The sequence below is a fragment of the Athene noctua genome, chromosome 2, assembly GCF_965140245.1.
Source record: "Athene noctua chromosome 2, bAthNoc1.hap1.1, whole genome shotgun sequence".
In the NCBI taxonomy this organism is placed as follows: domain Eukaryota; kingdom Metazoa; phylum Chordata; class Aves; order Strigiformes; family Strigidae; genus Athene; species Athene noctua.
The window spans coordinates 23,591,969-23,608,433 of NC_134038.1; the positions used below are offsets into that span (position 1 = coordinate 23,591,969).

The window sequence follows — 16,465 nt, forward strand, 5'->3', positions numbered from 1 at the left end:
CAGCTTGAATCTGTGTAATGCAGTGCTGTTTAAAAAAAAAAAACTCAAACCAAAACAAAAAACTGTTATCGAGATCTTTTCTTTCCCTGGAAATTTTGAAGTGTTAACTCTGTACTGTTTTATTCAGACTTATATTTGTGCTGGAAATCAAGGGAAAGGAATGCACACAAATTGCAGTCTGTAATGGCAGACCATGTGTACAGAGTCAGCCTAACGTGTGATGCCCTTGTCTTTCTACCAGGGCTCTGTCCCATGTTCTCCAGACAGTAGCTAACACGAGCACTTGCACTGCTTCAGCAAGACCAGAAACAAAGCTCAGCTACAAATGTAGGGGGTTTGTGCCATCTTTCACTTATTCTGTTTTGTGTTCCTGTGTGTGAGTTAAAGAGCAGGACTACATTCAGAGGCAGAGACCTCCCTGTCTCTGTGCCATGACAAACCCCATGGAATATTTGCATTAGAGGATACTCTGTTCCTTACAAATCTTCCTCTCCCCTGGGCAAGGTAAACAGGCTATCAATTATTGTTTTCCTAGCCATATTTCTCCTCATGAGAAAACAAAGAGAATCCCAAAAGAACTGACAAAGTACAAAGCAAACACAAGGAACCAAACCTGAGTGAGTGCCTGCTCCTCAGGAGGAGGAGATGCCCCAGGACCACGGGACCCCTTGCTGCTGTTGAGTAGCCTGGGATGGCATCATTGCTGAATGGCAGCACAAACGCCCTAGACCAGAAGATTTACAGACATGGAGAACAATGCCACAAATGTGTTCATGTCAAATTTAATTAAAGCATCAGTGGCTGAATTCTCTGTAGCAAGCCAAGCGAGGACCAGCAAAACCAGCAGCTTTTTTCAGTTACCACCGGTCTGATCACCAGCATGATTAGAGGCTGAAATGCTCTGCCCCCTCTTCACAGTTGTGCTGGTACCAAATCGTAGCACTGTTCTTTACAACTGTGATGCTATCGTCAAATGAAACTGCAGCTTAGGGATCAGTGTAGGGAGATGTTTTGTGAATTTGTATACCCAACCCAGAGCAACACTGACTGTGTACAGCCCTCAGCCTGACACTCCAGCCCTCCCACTGCACTTCTTGGGAGGTTTGAATCTCTCCTCCTTTCGGATCTCACCTGAAACTCAACTGACCAATGCTTAGGTTTTTTTACCCTCTCCACACATTTTGAGGAACTACACAAAAATCAATTACGGAAGCAAACAGCCTAATAAGCCTGAGCAACAGCCATTTCTGCACCATGAACCATCAATTGTTTTACAGTCAGGAAAGCTCTTTCTGTGATGGAGCTTCCCATGAAGCAATGTGCGTGTAGATCTCAGCCTGCTCTCTTATTCCAGATTTTTATGGTCATAGTGATCTTCCCATATTGCACTGGTCACCCATAGCCCCTCCCAGTGGAAGAGGATTTGTTGCATAGTCTCTGGAAGCATGTTCAGCTGCTATGTGAGAAACAGAAGTAGATGAGCACATTTTCTTACTTTATTGAGGGGTTCCTTTGATGGAGAGTGATTAGACTTACTAAAACCCAGCTAACAACTATCACTTTCATTTATGAAATATTATTTTTTTATATGAAAAGACAGGATTCTGTATCAAATGTCTTCCTGGGGGCACTCAGCCATCACAATCTTTCTGATAGTGAAAAAAAGAACTCTGTTCTATCTCTGATATATGTCTCAGAGGAACATATTACATGTCCCTTAGCTAGCATACATTTGCATATTGGTACAAGAGGATTTATTATGTTTTCGTTGGGGTTTTTGCATGAGACAATATATCAAAATGAATGCTAAAAGAAGTACCATCAATTTAAAAGTCTTAGTTTCACAGAAAAATACTGCCCCTATTACTGTGGGGTTACTATATCTTAATAACATAGGGACAAGGCATGCTTTTTTTCTTTTGAAAGTCCTCTCTTCATAGTGATTTTCCCTGTTATGCTGATGCTGATGTTTACTTGCATTTCCTTTCTCATGCTCTGGCCAAATCTAACACCTCTGCAGGCAATGCAGACATTGCACTCTTGCTCAGCACTGCAAGAAGGTGCTTGTGGTAACAGCAGCAGCACTGGAAAAAGCAGAGCTACTGGTTAAGATGGCTCATGTCCCACAGGAGCCCTTACCTTGCCATCTGCGAAGAAGATGAACGTGAATGGTCCATAATAACTTTCTGAAACCCATTGTCTCTCCAAAGCGATGGGCTAGAGGGCAAAGCACCTGTGGTCCTTTAAGCTCCATTTACCATAGTGCTGTTAACCATGTACGCATAGCCTGTCACAGACTCACCACGCCTGCCCATGAGCTTCCCCTAGACAAGTCTCCAAAAAGCCCTTCTTCAAGACGTACGTGAGCCATCCACATGGAGCTGGCTGCACAGTTTGGAGGATCACATAACCTGAAGGACTTCAGCAGTGGGCTGACAATTGCAGAGCCTAATGATAGAAGGTCCACAGGATACTGCTACACTACCAGGCGTAGCACATCTGCAGAGTACTGTGGGAAGATGCTTCATAGCCTGCCCTCTTGACAGTCCTCACAGCAGAACCTCTCAGTTTCTCCTGCTCTAGAAATGCTTTTCATGTCTCCCATATGTTTACCTATAATCTAAATAGCCCAGTCCACTCAAAAATAGCTGCAAACCAGCTAGAAGATTTGTCTTTGTTCCCCTTGCTGAAATGGGACATGTTTGGAAGAGTCTCTTAAAATAAGAGTTCAAATAAGAGCTGGAAACCTTGTTCTAAGGGAACATTTTTTCACTGTATGGAGTCATAAGACATGTTAAGAATACTGAGCAGAGAGACAAGCATAACACTTTCAGTTTAATACAAACAGAGCGCACATGTTTCACTTGCTGGGCTAGCTTATTTGTAAGTCAGGAAGAAATAGAAGCTGGTATGGGAAGAAGCAGAAGCTGATATGGTTCTCAGTAAAGACAATGTCAAAAATCCCCATGAGACTGAGAGGAAAGCAGTTTTTTCAGGGCAATTATTCACTTCATGAGACTCTTAGCTGTCAAAATTTATTTCAATGGAGTAAAAAGGATTGACTGATAATTTGTGCTGTCATTGCTGCCATCACCATAGAGAGCTCTTTGATGCTTTGCCAAGTATAGCAGGAAAATGTAGCCCCCACCAAGGTTTCTGGGCCTAAGTGCAGCAGTGGCAGCCAGTGACTGGGAGAAAAACTTGTGTGAATGAGCAAAGGGCTGAGATTTGCCCTAAATCACCCACCATCACTCATCCACATGCAGGTGGAAAATCAAAGGGAAGAGCTCAGCAGGGAACCAGCCAGCTCAGCTGAAGCTGGAGCCTGTGCTCCATCCAGTGATGAACAAAGGGCTCTGGAAGCACAGCTTCATGGTGGCATTCAGACGTGCCAGGTAGCTGTAAGGAGCCCTCCTGATGGAGTGCACCTGATAAAGCTGCCCTGACTCAGGTGGCTGCTCACAGATAACCACCTCCAAACCTTCTACTGAATGCCACCGGTGGCATTCAGCCCAAGTGCTATGAGGCCAAGGAGTCATACTCCACATGGAGTGGAGCCCTTGCAGTCTTTCGGTCCCAGGTTGCAGTCCAGGGTTAGCACAGCCCAGCTCCACGTAATTATCCTTTCAAAGCTTGCTCTTTCAAACACTCAATAAAGAGCTCTGCATAGCTGCATTGAATTAATATGGAGCAAGCCTCAAGATTCTTAATCAGCTTTAGCTGGCTTTTACTTTGGGAAAAGTTCCCACTGAACTTCTGAGTAAGGACATAAGAATTTGTCCAGAGTAACCATTTTCAGCATGAAAGGAACGCTTACTATGTTATTCCCATCTGGCTTTCCTAGAATATCTCATCTGTTATTCCCTTCACACGCCTCTGTGAAAAGGACCCTGTAGGATGAAGTCATCCTGAAGTGCTTTTTTTTTTTGTCCTAAAAATCTGCATATTCTTACTATGGTTACTTTGATCAGGGTAAACATGCCTGCACTCCCGGTCCGGAGCATTCCTCCCACACTTTCAATACAGATTCTCTGCTTTGCCATCCTCTCACTCAGAGTGAGGGAATGACCCCTCCACCTCTCTTCCTACCCCAGACAAAAGCCAGACAGCTTAAGATGCTTAAACATTAGCAGATTTATAAGCCTCATCTCTGCTCTGACCCCTGCGAGCCTTGCATGCCTATGAGGATGAAGAAGGGGTAAATTCTTACTGTCCACCCTATCCTTTTTTTTTCTTCCCTTATTGCCTCCTTCCTCCAGCTCCCTCATCCCTATGTTCGTATGGCTGCATGTTTATCCTTTCTTCTGTTCTCCTGGTTATCAGATGGTCACAGTTGTGTGGACAGCATCCCTGCCTGTACGTAGGCTCTGCCCAATACTCTGGCACCCTAATTCTCATAGGAGCCTTTGGGCACTCCCCTGCACAAATCATGATGATGAGGATGACTATTGGCCACCAATTTTCCATTCATCCAGCAGCTGTTCATGCTGAAATGTTTTCCTCTGTTCCCCTGTTCAGGCCCATAGCCAGTGTTACAGACTTTCCGGAGGGCAGACCAGGAAATCCACAGTCATGGTGTTGATGACATAACTGAGGGAGCAGATGTTTGATTGCGCTGAGCATGAAGTGATGAATAATTAATTAAACAGCCAACTGCCATTCTCAGGGTGTAGCTCTTCAAGTTATTTAAAGGCCAGAAGATGTGAAAGGTGAGCTGCTGGCAGAGGAGAAGCCAAGCAAGATGTCCAAGGAAGCAGTTGCTCCCTAGTCTGAGTGTAAAAGGTCTGTGCTGCTTAGCAGCATCCTTCAGCTAGTGAATCTGTGCTGTTACATTCCTGGAGCTGGCCCTTGGGAACCTCAGACAGATGATGGGAGCGTGCAAGCCAGAGTGCCTTCATGAATGGGAAAAGTGGGGAGGGGAGATCCAGTGAGCAGTACTGAGCTTGCACCAAGGACCCCATCCTCCCAGAGCAAGAGGAAGTGAAGAACAAATAGCTAAGGCAATCACATCTGCACTGTTATCAACTGACCACTGCAGACACTGTGTTTTGGGGGAAACAAGAATTTGAACCTGTGGAAGAAAGCGAACCACACCTACACCCCAGGGCTGGAGAGCACAGTGACTGCCCAGTGCAGCGCCCATCACCCAGAAACCAAAGAGCTGCCACAGGAGGCAGAAGGAGCTGGTCAGACCAGGGCAATGCTGCTTTGAGCTGGGATATGCTGCCTCTCTAAATGGCCGGGAGGATCCCCCAAGGCTACCACCACCCTGCAGATGTCTCGCTGCTGCTGTTCTCCCAGCTGTGTATCACCATAAAGTTATCTAACACAAAACCCACTTGTTTGCTGGTACTGCATGCTTACATTTACTGGCACCGTTTGGATAAGCAGTTCAGAGACAATTACTCATTCTTGTTTTAAAATTAACATTACCTCTGTTTTAGGAGTGGCTAGCACCATAAGTGACTAATGGATTTGTCTGTGGAGAGACTAGCTATGGGTGGCACCAGTTCTGTGTGGGACCAAAACATCTGCTCTCTGTGGAACAAATTGTGAATGAGGTTTTAAGCCACGTACGCACACCAGCCCCCAAGGAAAAGGCCACCTCCTTGCTGCTCAAGTCTTCATTATCTGTGAGACATGGCAAATGGAGGGAGTGAGTCACCGCTCTCCCCGCAGGCAGGATGCTGACCAATATGGGAGAGAAAGGACATGGGGGCTGAAGCAAAGGCAGGATGAGGAGTCGGGGTGGTGAGGATGGAGCCAGGGTGGCCAAAGCACGGAGACACACTGCAGCACAGGACAAGACCTCTGTGGTCTTACCATTCCCCCAAGCACTGGAAACTGCGAGTGCCTAACATGCTGTACAAGTGATAAATTCATCCAAAGACTGTTTTAATAAGGAAAAATGTAACCTTGGTCCAAACCCAAACTTGGTCCAAACTGAAGAGAGTAACTGCATGTACTGGTGCCACCCGACTCCCTTCAGCATCCAGAGAGCAGGTCCCCCCCAGTGTATTTTCTGCCTGTTTCAGTCACCAGGAGATAATCATAGCCCTGCATTAAGATAATGTGTCTCTTACCAGCTCTTTGCTCCTGTCATATCACACAGGCAATCTATAAGATGGTTTCTTCTGTAATGAAGATGCCAGAAGACGAGTCAACACCAGAGAAGAGGACAGAGAAGATCTTCCGCCAGATGGACACCAACCGTGATGGTAGGCTCCCTCCAGATGCCGGGGTGGCCTCTTCTGCCTCCATGTTGGCTGGCTGGGGTGTCCTGCCCACACGGGGTGACCCCTCAAACCTATGACCCCTCCTTTGACTGCCCAGGCAAGGCCACCACCATCCACAGCCAGTGGGGTGCAGGCAGGCAGGGCTTTGCCTTGTAGGGTTGCTTTCCCAGGGGTGTTCCTTGGGCACCCCCAGCTTCCTTCCACTGTACTTGTCCAGAGGCTTGGCAGGTGTGCTGTGACCCACCATGTGCACTAAGCAAACGTGTTTCTTTTCTAGGAAAGCTTTCTCTGGAAGAGTTCATCCGAGGCGCCAAGAGTGATCCGTCCATAGTCCGTCTCCTGCAGTGTGATCCCAGCAGTGCCGGGCAGTTCTGAACCTGTTCTTTGGATGAATTATGTATCTGCTTTTTTTTTTTCCTTGCCAAACAACATTCATGGTAGTGTTGCCTCTGTATGGCCAATTATGCCTTCATTTGTGGCATCTTATAGCTTCTTTTGTTGTGGATTAATTATAAGAATGCTGAATTGCTCTTAACGATTTGTCCAGAGCACGAACAGTACTGTTTTAAACAGATATTGTGGTGTTACCATTGTTTTAAAGATTTTGTTTTGGTTTTTTGTTTTAACATGTCTGTTTTGGAAAGTACACGTTGAGAAGGAGAAAACCAACAACAGAACCCTTGGCAGCAAGACACACTGACAGATTTTAGATTGCTGCTTTAGTAGTTAGGTATTCACGTGCAGGACCTGAAAGTGTAGTAGAGATTGAACCAAAGGGGTTGTGATGGGTGCGGTAGGATTCACCTGGAACCTCCTCTCCTGTCCAGGAGGCACCAGTTAAGATCAAAGACAGGTTCAGGAACAAGCACAAAAGTGCAAAACATGTGCAGGGTATATCATCTGCACCCCTGCTCCTATGCCTCGTTGTTTAAATGCTGTGAACATTTTCCAGGTTGTGAAAGAGAAGGGAAAAAACAAAGGTCGATATTTTTTGCTAGGTTTACAGTGTTTGATTTCACATGGCTTTATCTGAAAATTCAGCAATTTGCAATCCTGATCCCCAAATCCACAACTTACAATACCTCTTGCCATTTGGGATCAGCAAAGGCAGACACAGATACAGAAAACTGGGTCTTGACAATGAATTTAAGGGAGATACATATCGAATGTGAAATTTTCAGGTTAGTAATAAAGCAGTGTCTACTAAGGAGAGTGGGCATTCACGTGAGGAACTCACAGACACCTGCAAGCAGCTCCAGCTGAGGCACATCTGCTGTTCTGAATGCTCTTGCATAGTATGAAGTTTTGGAGGTGTTTTTGTCTCTCTCCACGTAGCTAACAGATTTTATGGGCCTGCTCTTAGGGGAAGGTTGTCATCAAAACTTGTTTTAAACAAAACATTGTAGCATTTATATTTCATTTATTTTAGTAAAGTTCAAAAAATCTGTACTGAAACAAGGAAATGGTACGCTTTATGGTATATTTATATATATAAAAATTAAAAAAAAAAAAGATCAGCTCTTGAGAGAAATGTTGAATGTTTATCTTTTCACCTAGATGCAGGAGTTCTGAAATTTGCTGCTGCAAAACTTTATCCTTTGGTCAAAGTTGCTGTATGCAAAGCTAGTACACATACAAGGGATTTCTTAGGGACTTCACAAGTGCTGCTGCAACAGAAAAGCTTTCGAGACAGGAGGCATTATGCTGACTAAATTGGCATTAATCTGTCATTAGCTAAAGTCTGCTCTGTGATCCTGTTGGAGAGGTACCCATGTAGGCAGTGCACAGCATTGGGAATTCATGAGCTCATTAGAGTAACCTTTGTCTAACAGGCAAGGTTGGCATTTTGTCAAGTGACCTTGTAGATGCTAATCCCTAGTAGCCTTAATTTAAAATAAACTAAGTAAAATAAATCTGCTTTACAGATGATGATTAGCTAAGTACTAATTAGAAGTCATGAATAAGTAGCCGGGTATGAATAATTTTTTGTTGAACACTAGCTAGCATGTACAATAACTGAAAGAAAAAATCCCAGATCAATTTTTCCATACCATTTGCTTTGCCAGGTGTGATGTGCAGAGCATTTTAAATTAAAATAAAAATAAATTGAAAATAACATTGCTAATCAGTTGTAGTAAAATGATGAGGGGCTAATTACACTCAATAAATGTCTTCAGGCACACACCTTTGTCTCAAATGATGATAGAAATCCAGTTCATGATAAATTCCCATTATAGTAATGAAAATAGTGAGCAGAGATTTATGTGGGAAAATGAGAAAGCAAAAGAGGTCCAACCACAGATGCAAACATATTTCAATACCTAGTGCTTTTAGCTGCTATAAGCATCACTGGCAAATTTTGCACCAATTATTCTGGTTAATGGAAATGTTCCCTATGTCTTTCTCCCTAATCTTCATTAGACATCCTGTGCACAAATCTAACAATTCAAAGGAGAGCCTGTGTCTACCTCCTTCGAGGTAATTTTCTGGTTTACGTGGAGAGGTTCTGGCCCTCTCTCCTGTATCCATCACCCCATAGATATTGAAAGCCATGTTCCCACTTGAGTGCTTTGAGAATTGTTTTTCAGCAGGACAAGCCTGGCCAGACTGCCGGGGATTGCTGCAGGAAGGTCAGTGGACATGCACTGATCCACATCCCCTCTGTCAGATGGGAATGACCAATCCCACTGTCCCAGTCGTTCTTGGGGTGCTCCATCACCACCAGTGCTGAGTGCAGGACTAGGTGACGCTAGAGGAACCCTGATGAACTTGTGACCTACCTACTGAGTACAAGAACCCAGACCCAAAGTAGCCCAGACCTACAGAAGCTGGCATTTACTGAAGGTCAACTTGGATACCTTCTACACTTCCATCTTCCTTTTGGTGTTGTGAAAGCAGCTGCATGTGACTGAAACTTTTAAAAAGTTGTCTTTTATTTAAGCAACTGCATTCCATCTCTTTTTAGTTTTATAAGATATTTCTGGCCCAGAACCTAATCTCTCTGTTTTGACTCAGTAGTTGTGGGGCTTTGGGACCAGGCTTGGTTCACATGTTAATAGTGTACAACACGTGTCTGAAAACACAACCTGCAATGTGACCTCAGGCCAGCAGAGATGTAATTCTTCCCACAGTTCACAAAATCTAGGAGAATAAGAATTAGCCTACAGCTGCAGAAGACGTAGCTGAGATAAGACTTTTGTATAAACATTTACAGAGTAAACTAAGGTTATTCTTTTACCTGACTACCACTGATGATTAATATTGTTTTAAATTATTAACTATCCCTTTCTTCCTCTGTCTCTGCACATACTTCAAAAGTGATCCATAGCTGGAGTTGTGATAGGAGCGTCTGCAGACCTCAGATCAGCAGGACAGCAGTGGTGTGCTGTGCTTCAGATTGGAATTTTGTGCTTTGCTGGCATTTGCATTTGCAAACATAACTGCCTTCATAAACTTCTTGAAAACAAAATGACCTATCCTGTATAAAATAGCACAGCAGGTCAGACACTTGAAAGCGATCAATCAGCAATATTTCCATACCAGAAGGATGGCAGACAGCACATACTATTTCACATCACCTCTCAATTTTGTAATGCATTCTCCAATATTAGTTGCATGCGAAAGGGGTAACTTTCACTCAGTGTGTTGTCCAAATGAATTAATGAGTACATCTCACATGCAGACTGAATCCATGGAAAATGCCAGTACCATTTATACAGCATTCCCAGTCAGCTTGCCAAACTCTGGGCCAGAAGACATGAAGTGAGGACTATGGGTTGTGTGATCTGTGGCAGCCTGTCTGTTTTAGGGTGCTTTGGGAGAAGAAAAGGGAATGCAATCCTTGTAAAACCAGCATGCATGTCTTTTTGTGAGCACTAATGGTTTGAGAGGGACTGAAGAAAGATCTGTGTTTCAACATTATTTGAAGCCCTGTGAGTTCACAGCAGTGGATGTTCCTGAGGTACACAGAGCTGTTCTGTTCTTGCTATTCTTAGGAGCTTGTAGGATTTTTATCTTACTGTCAAGACATTTTGTCCTTTGTTGTTCTTTGTTATAAAGGATGACCTCCACATTTTCTAGACACTGCTGCTTAAGACAATAAGCCAGAACTATGTAACTTCTGTAGCTGGACAAGGTCTACGTGCAGAAGTATTGCACACCAGCACAAGAAGTGGTCACACATGACCAAATCTCCATGGTTTAATAACTGCCCCTGGGGGCTGAGCCCCAGAACTTTTCTGCATGTGCTCTCTTCACTGATGGCAAGCATGCAATAATGTGGCTTAGCTGAATTTTCTTTCACTGCGGACCATGCTAAGTCTCATTACCTTGCATTTGCTGTGGGCTGAAAGCACACACATGGGCAGAAACCTCAGCTCAGCTGACTCATGGAAACTTGGTGAACTGTGGTAACTTGATGTTGAGCCCTAATCCGCAGACTAAGCTGAGATGAGAATATGGCCATGGTCATACGTCTCTCAGTACATGTGAACTGGGGAACACGGTGACAGCTGGCAGGTCCCTGGGGACACGTGGCAGTAGGGGGGGGGGAATCTCCTGCCTCAGAATGAACATCCTGAGCTCAGCTGTCTCCCTTCTTTTAAAACTCTCTCTTTTTTTTTTTAGCAACACTGGTGAAGAAGCAACATGATAGCAATATAGCACGGTCAGGATAAAGGAGGCATCCTTCAAAGAATTTTCTTTTGAAGCCTAGCATACAAGCACTAAATGAAACAAGCAGAAGGGAGGGCTGGACAAGACCTCCTGAACACCCACTACGCCAGCACCTCCTTTTGTCTTTCTCATGGTGCTCCCTCGGTTCCCTGGCAAGGCGGTCCTTGGGCTCAGGAGTTAGGTGTCAGGTAACTGGTGCAAGAAGAATATTTCACCTGCCCTTTGCACAAGCATTTGGCTGCATTCTTTGCTCTGTGTCTTACTGGATGGGATCTCATGTAGGAGTCTTAAAGTGGGGGAAGTTGGTTTCCTTGGTATCACAGGCAGAACTTGTGCTTAGAAATGCAGAGAAACTTGGCAAGCGTCAGACAGCTGAGCAACAGTCAGAGCTGCATGTGGAGTTTTCCACTGACTGCGCAGTAGGCAGATAAGATACAAAGCAGTGATATGTCAGACTCGTGGTGTGATGTGCTTTGAGATAGAGCTAGACCAGAAATGGCACCTTCTAGCTGAGCAGCTCTGTCTGCTGCATATTCAGTCAGAGGCACTGAAAAAATACACTTTTAAGTACCTTCAGCATGAACATGCAGTTGCATGAGTGGAACAACTCTGCTCTTTCTTACATACAAGCAACAGAGCTATTTGCGGTGCCCCAGTTATGAGTTGAACAAACAGCTCCCAGGAGGAGTATAAGGCATTTCCTAAATGTAACAAGGCAAAACGCCTGCAGGAGCTTTCTTCCTAGTCCTGGTATACAGGAAGGGAAAGCTCCGTTTGACTCTCAAAGCCCAGGTGCCATTTTTCAGGTCGGCGAAGGTTAGAACAGCTGTGTTTTAAGCACGTGAGGGAAAAAGCAGCAGAGTCTGTAAATTGGCATGGAAGGCAGTGACACTAGAAATTGGGTCCATTGTTGAGGAGCTGCAGAAGCCATTAGGTGCCTCTGGCATTCAGAGCAGTTGAATGCAAAGGCAATCTCCTTGTCCCTTGCAGAAACCCTCACTGGCTGCCATGGGTGTCTCAGCAGCACCCCTTATTCCAGCCTGGCTTTTGCTGTTGTTGCATCCAAATCATCCATACTAAGTTGTGTCAGGAGTGGGGATTTTCGCAGGATAAGATATAAAGCTTTTCAGATATGCTCTCCGTATCTTAACAAATAACAGCTGGAAAGGCCAGATGTGAGGGCCTTATTGCAATGTAGATATTTGGTTTCCTTATTGCTCCCACAGGTCATAAATGTTATTTTAATATGTATAGTTGGGATTAAGCTATCACATGTAAAATGCTGACTAATGCACAATAAACAAGGCAAAAAAGAGCTTGGGTTATAGTGAACAACGTGAAAAGACTAGAGAAATAAAAAACTGTAAGAGACATCACTGCCTTTAGATCAGGGTCTGAATTCACAGGGTGAAACCCCCTTAGCAATAGTCAGCACAGAATAGCTCCTCTGCGCTACCCCAGACCTCCCAGGTTGCTTAGTCCTCACTGTGTGCTGAGGCTGGGGACTCTGGGTCCTGCCACAGAGATGGTCGTCTGAGCTTCTTCAGCCTGCTGAGTGCTTCTCCAATCTCGAAGTACATGACGGCCACCCTCTCCATAGCGTTCACTTACTGTGCAGCTGAGACATGTCTTAGATCTTCCCTTCTTGCCCTGACCTTATACCAAAGATGTTCTCACCTTCCCAGGGCAGGCGCTCAGGGTGTCTGGCTCTCCAAAGTTTTGCACCCACCTCCCAGTTGCCATCCCTAGCCTCTGTGTGAGTAACAAACACCAGCCCTTGACATCTGGAGAAGCCAGGCTTGATGGACTTAGATGGAACAGCTTCTGATTTGGTTCCCAGACTTTGGCCCTACTGTGTGTACCCTGCCAACCACACTCTTTATTTCCTATTATTAAGTAATGACAGTATTAAACATTTCAGGAACACACTGAACCTCTGGAACAATGCGGTTTTCATTATCATGTATGTGTTTGTTGATGCACTGCAGACTGAACCTGACTGGTGTTTGCTCTCTGCCCCCGTAGTTTATTCCCCAGACAGCTGATTTCTTCCAGGCAGGAGCAGCATCTTCCTATGTGTCACCATTCAGCGTGTAGTGCCCTGATGCTGCCTGGAGCACCCTGATGCTATGAACCGAGTGATAATTTTGGTGTAGTAATGTCAGGCAGAAACTCTTTCTGCCACCTGTCAAAAACACGTGTCAAGGGTGTGACCTCTGGTTTTCTCCTCCCTGGGGACAAGGGTTTCAGTGGTACTCAGGGTTGGCCTCATGTTCCCCCACTGAAGAGGATGATGGTGATTAGTAAACCCACCTGAGAAAATCCTCTTAAATTCTAAGCTTCATTTGTGCTGCTAATTGGCTGTTTTAAGAGGGAAGATTAATAGGACCTATGCAGTTGTTTAGGAGAGAACTCGCAGTTTTTTGCCACCACCACCTTTTTATTTCCTGTCATTGGCTTATTTCCATTTCCAGGGCAATCAAATAGTTTTTATTAGTAGCTGGAAGAAAAAGGAAAAACAAAACCCGAGTTTCAATCTGATAGGGATCTAAGGAAGCTTACTAAAGATATTGTTCTCCATGTTAGTCATATGAATGCTCTACAAGATCATGTTTCTTTGGTATTTTGTATTTAATTTCCTTATTCATGATTTAGTTGTGTTTGTGATTTATTTATTTATTTTTAGATCCTCTTAGATTCATCCCTGCTGGTCATTTAGCTCATATGTTAGCAAAATTCCCAATGATCCCAGAAACAGAGCTGCCCGAGCAAATACCAGCAAGGTGGCTTCACTGTGCCTAGTAAAAATGAAGTGCTTAATTACATTAGGGATTATTTTTGTCTGCACATTTGTCACAAGGAGACAGATTGAGCTGCATTTCAATATGTTTATCTCTTCCACTTGCTCACTTTGATTCCGTCCAAGCAGTCTTGTAGTTAATATTTGTATATTCAGTTCTATTTCTCTCTTGAATGCAAGGTGACCAATATTGGCATCCTCTGACAGAAGTACTTGATACTTTTTGATTATTATATATTGCTGAATAAATTATATAATGGATGCAAAAGTAAATAGTGATACATTTGTTTGTGTAAATTTGGGCAGATATTTTTTAATGATGTAGAGACTGATAAATTGAGATAAACCATAGCCAAAAGCTGAATGGATCCAAGTGTCCGGTTCCTGTTTAAGTCCATGACCATTCCACAGCGAGAGCTTTCTCATCTCTGTTCTCTCAGGCTATTTCTACATTGCAGCGTAGAGATACCAAATCTAAATAAGCTACCATGGGTAGATTAACTGCAGCAGCATGGAGTTCAGCATATCCTGTGTCTTGGCAAAATTAGATACCTCTCTAGATGAATGCTTTGTAAGCAAACCTACATATCCTAAAGAAGACTTTTACAACTCAGAAGAGGGACAACTATGATTTAAGTGGTCTGCATATTTTTCTTATGCTGTCTAGAATTGCTAGTGTCCTGCGTGTAGTTGCCTATAGCTATTGTGATGTGTTAAATTTTTCCCCCTCGGTTCTGTTGTAAGCTCACTTGGTGATATTCAGAGTCTCCAGCCAGTTCTCATGAGGCAAAGGCCATGGAAAGGACATCTAGAGGTGAGCTGCCTCGACTGAGGGCAGCTCTCAGGATTTGGAGCTGTGCTGTTGCATGCTTTGGGAGCATGTACCTGTAGAGCAACATGTAAAACCTACCTGGTAAAATGGAAGTAGATGATCAGGCCATCAGAGCAGACAGAGATTTTGGCGGAGGATTGTGTATGTGTTTTGTACCCCCAGCACGCACACTGTTCCCCCTGCTATTAATTTCTAGTTAGGACCTTTCTTGAATTCTTAGTGTCAGAGTAAAATTTTCTTATGCTGATAAAGTATTTGTATTATGCAATGTACTCAGAAAAAAAGAGATTATCTCTCTATGACTGTCCTCTCAAGAAGCTGTTCTCTTCTGTACATACGATATGCAGAATGTATGGGTCTTACCAGTGTTGGTTTGCATTTTTAAGACTGTACTAATTAATGTGTGATACTATTGTGTTTTTGTAGTGGCATCTTTGATGTAAGATGTAAAACTATTTAAAGTGATTTTTTTTTTTTTTTTTTTTGTTATTGTTTGGCTTTTAGAGATAGCACCAAGGACTGCATGTTCACTAGAATCAGCCTATTTCAAGGGCCGTCATAGCTGCACACAGCACGGTGTTTCACCTGGAGCATAGTACCTGCGTTCTCGTTTTAATAGGGGTCAGTTTTGAGTGGAAACTAATTCTTCCTGAAAAGTCTAGTTTTCTGTATTACCCTCTCTCAGACTCAAGCTTCCTCCTCCTGCACTGTGTGCCAGCCCCTGCCCCAGAAGGGGACCTTGAGGAGGGTCCCCTAACCCAGGGCACCCCGCTGGCCCCAGCGTCCAGCTTTCCTTAGGACTGCTGGCTATACCAGGACAAAACAGATGGGTTCACATTGTAAGACCATTTCTGCAAGTGACTTGGAAATTAACTAAAATTTTGAGGAATTAAGCAATTAAGGGAAAAGAAAGAGCCTGAGTGGCATGTTTGGGGTCAGAATCTTATTGAGGTGCTTAATATAGTGAAAACTTCGGGTCAGTCCCTAAAAGACAGGACTAAATCTGCATTTCTTGTCGGATTTGGAGAGGGAAGAGGGGCTCAGATCCAGCCTTTCAGGCAAGGCTGATTTACTCAGAGGATTGAGTCTGAGAGAGATGCTTCTCCTGATCATGTCCTGGGCCAAAAGACAAGACATGCTGCAGCTTAGGAGTTTTTATTCTTTGAGTTTTTTTTCTTTTTAATGGAGAAAGCAGTTCAAACTGCACCTGGCAAAATGACTGACTTCAAAAGCATGTTTTTCCTTGTTATATAGACACTCACAAAACAGCATTGTGTGGTTAAAAAGGCGCGTTTGTGATAGTTTCTTTTTCAGTGCCAAAATATATAAGCAGTATTGTTTGAAGGGAAATAAGAGTTTTTTTACTGTATTGTTATTACTGTTGAACAAATATTGTTTTTAAATGTTAGATTTTGAAGACTTTTGTATTGTAAACTGTTTTGTGACATGGTGCTTTTTCATACTGGAATTACTGATTGCACCTAAATATGAATTATTTTGTTTTCTTATATAAATATGTTACCTTGAACAATCTTGATGAAAACCCATGTATGGTGGATACCAATGGTTCAAATTCTCCTACTGAAATCCCCTAAATGTTCTTTCCTACTAATAAACATTCTGCTGCAGCTAGCTGTGATGTGCCATGCGCTGTTACTCCCTTTACACTGAAGTCTTAAGACCTCATCTAGCCCCATGGTCTGGTGAGCAAACCTTGGAGAAGCCTTTGACTGCCGCTCTCACAGCCCCTGGCCCACTCACCACTGTGGGCAATGGGGCAGCAGCCAGGCAAGCCAATCTGGAGGGCTTAGTGAGGGCTTAAGCCCTGCATGGGGGCTGTGCTGGCACGTTGCAGCTGGCTGGGCTCTCTGCTGCCAGTACATCTTTTCCTCCAGCGGCTAAAGCTGGCGGCCAAGCAAAGGG

General features: G+C 43.9%; 1 protein-coding gene across 3 annotated transcripts in view; it reads left to right on the forward strand.

The window, feature by feature from the left end:
- The window catches only part of NCALD (neurocalcin delta), a 58,349-nt gene extending 42,184 nt beyond the window's left edge, over positions 1 to 16,165 (forward strand). For 2 of the 3 annotated variants that reach the window (XM_074898629.1, XM_074898627.1), the window contains exons 3-4: positions 6,113 to 6,218; positions 6,514 to 11,894. In XM_074898629.1, coding sequence (XP_074754730.1) covers positions 6,113 to 6,218; positions 6,514 to 6,611 — 204 coding nt within the window. In that variant the 3' untranslated portion in view covers positions 6,612 to 11,894. Of the gene's footprint in view, positions 1 to 6,112; positions 6,219 to 6,513; positions 11,895 to 15,046 lie in introns of those variants that run through there. The other variant, XM_074898628.1, reaches the window with a different exon arrangement.
- Positions 16,166 to 16,465: the final 300 nt, after the last annotated feature.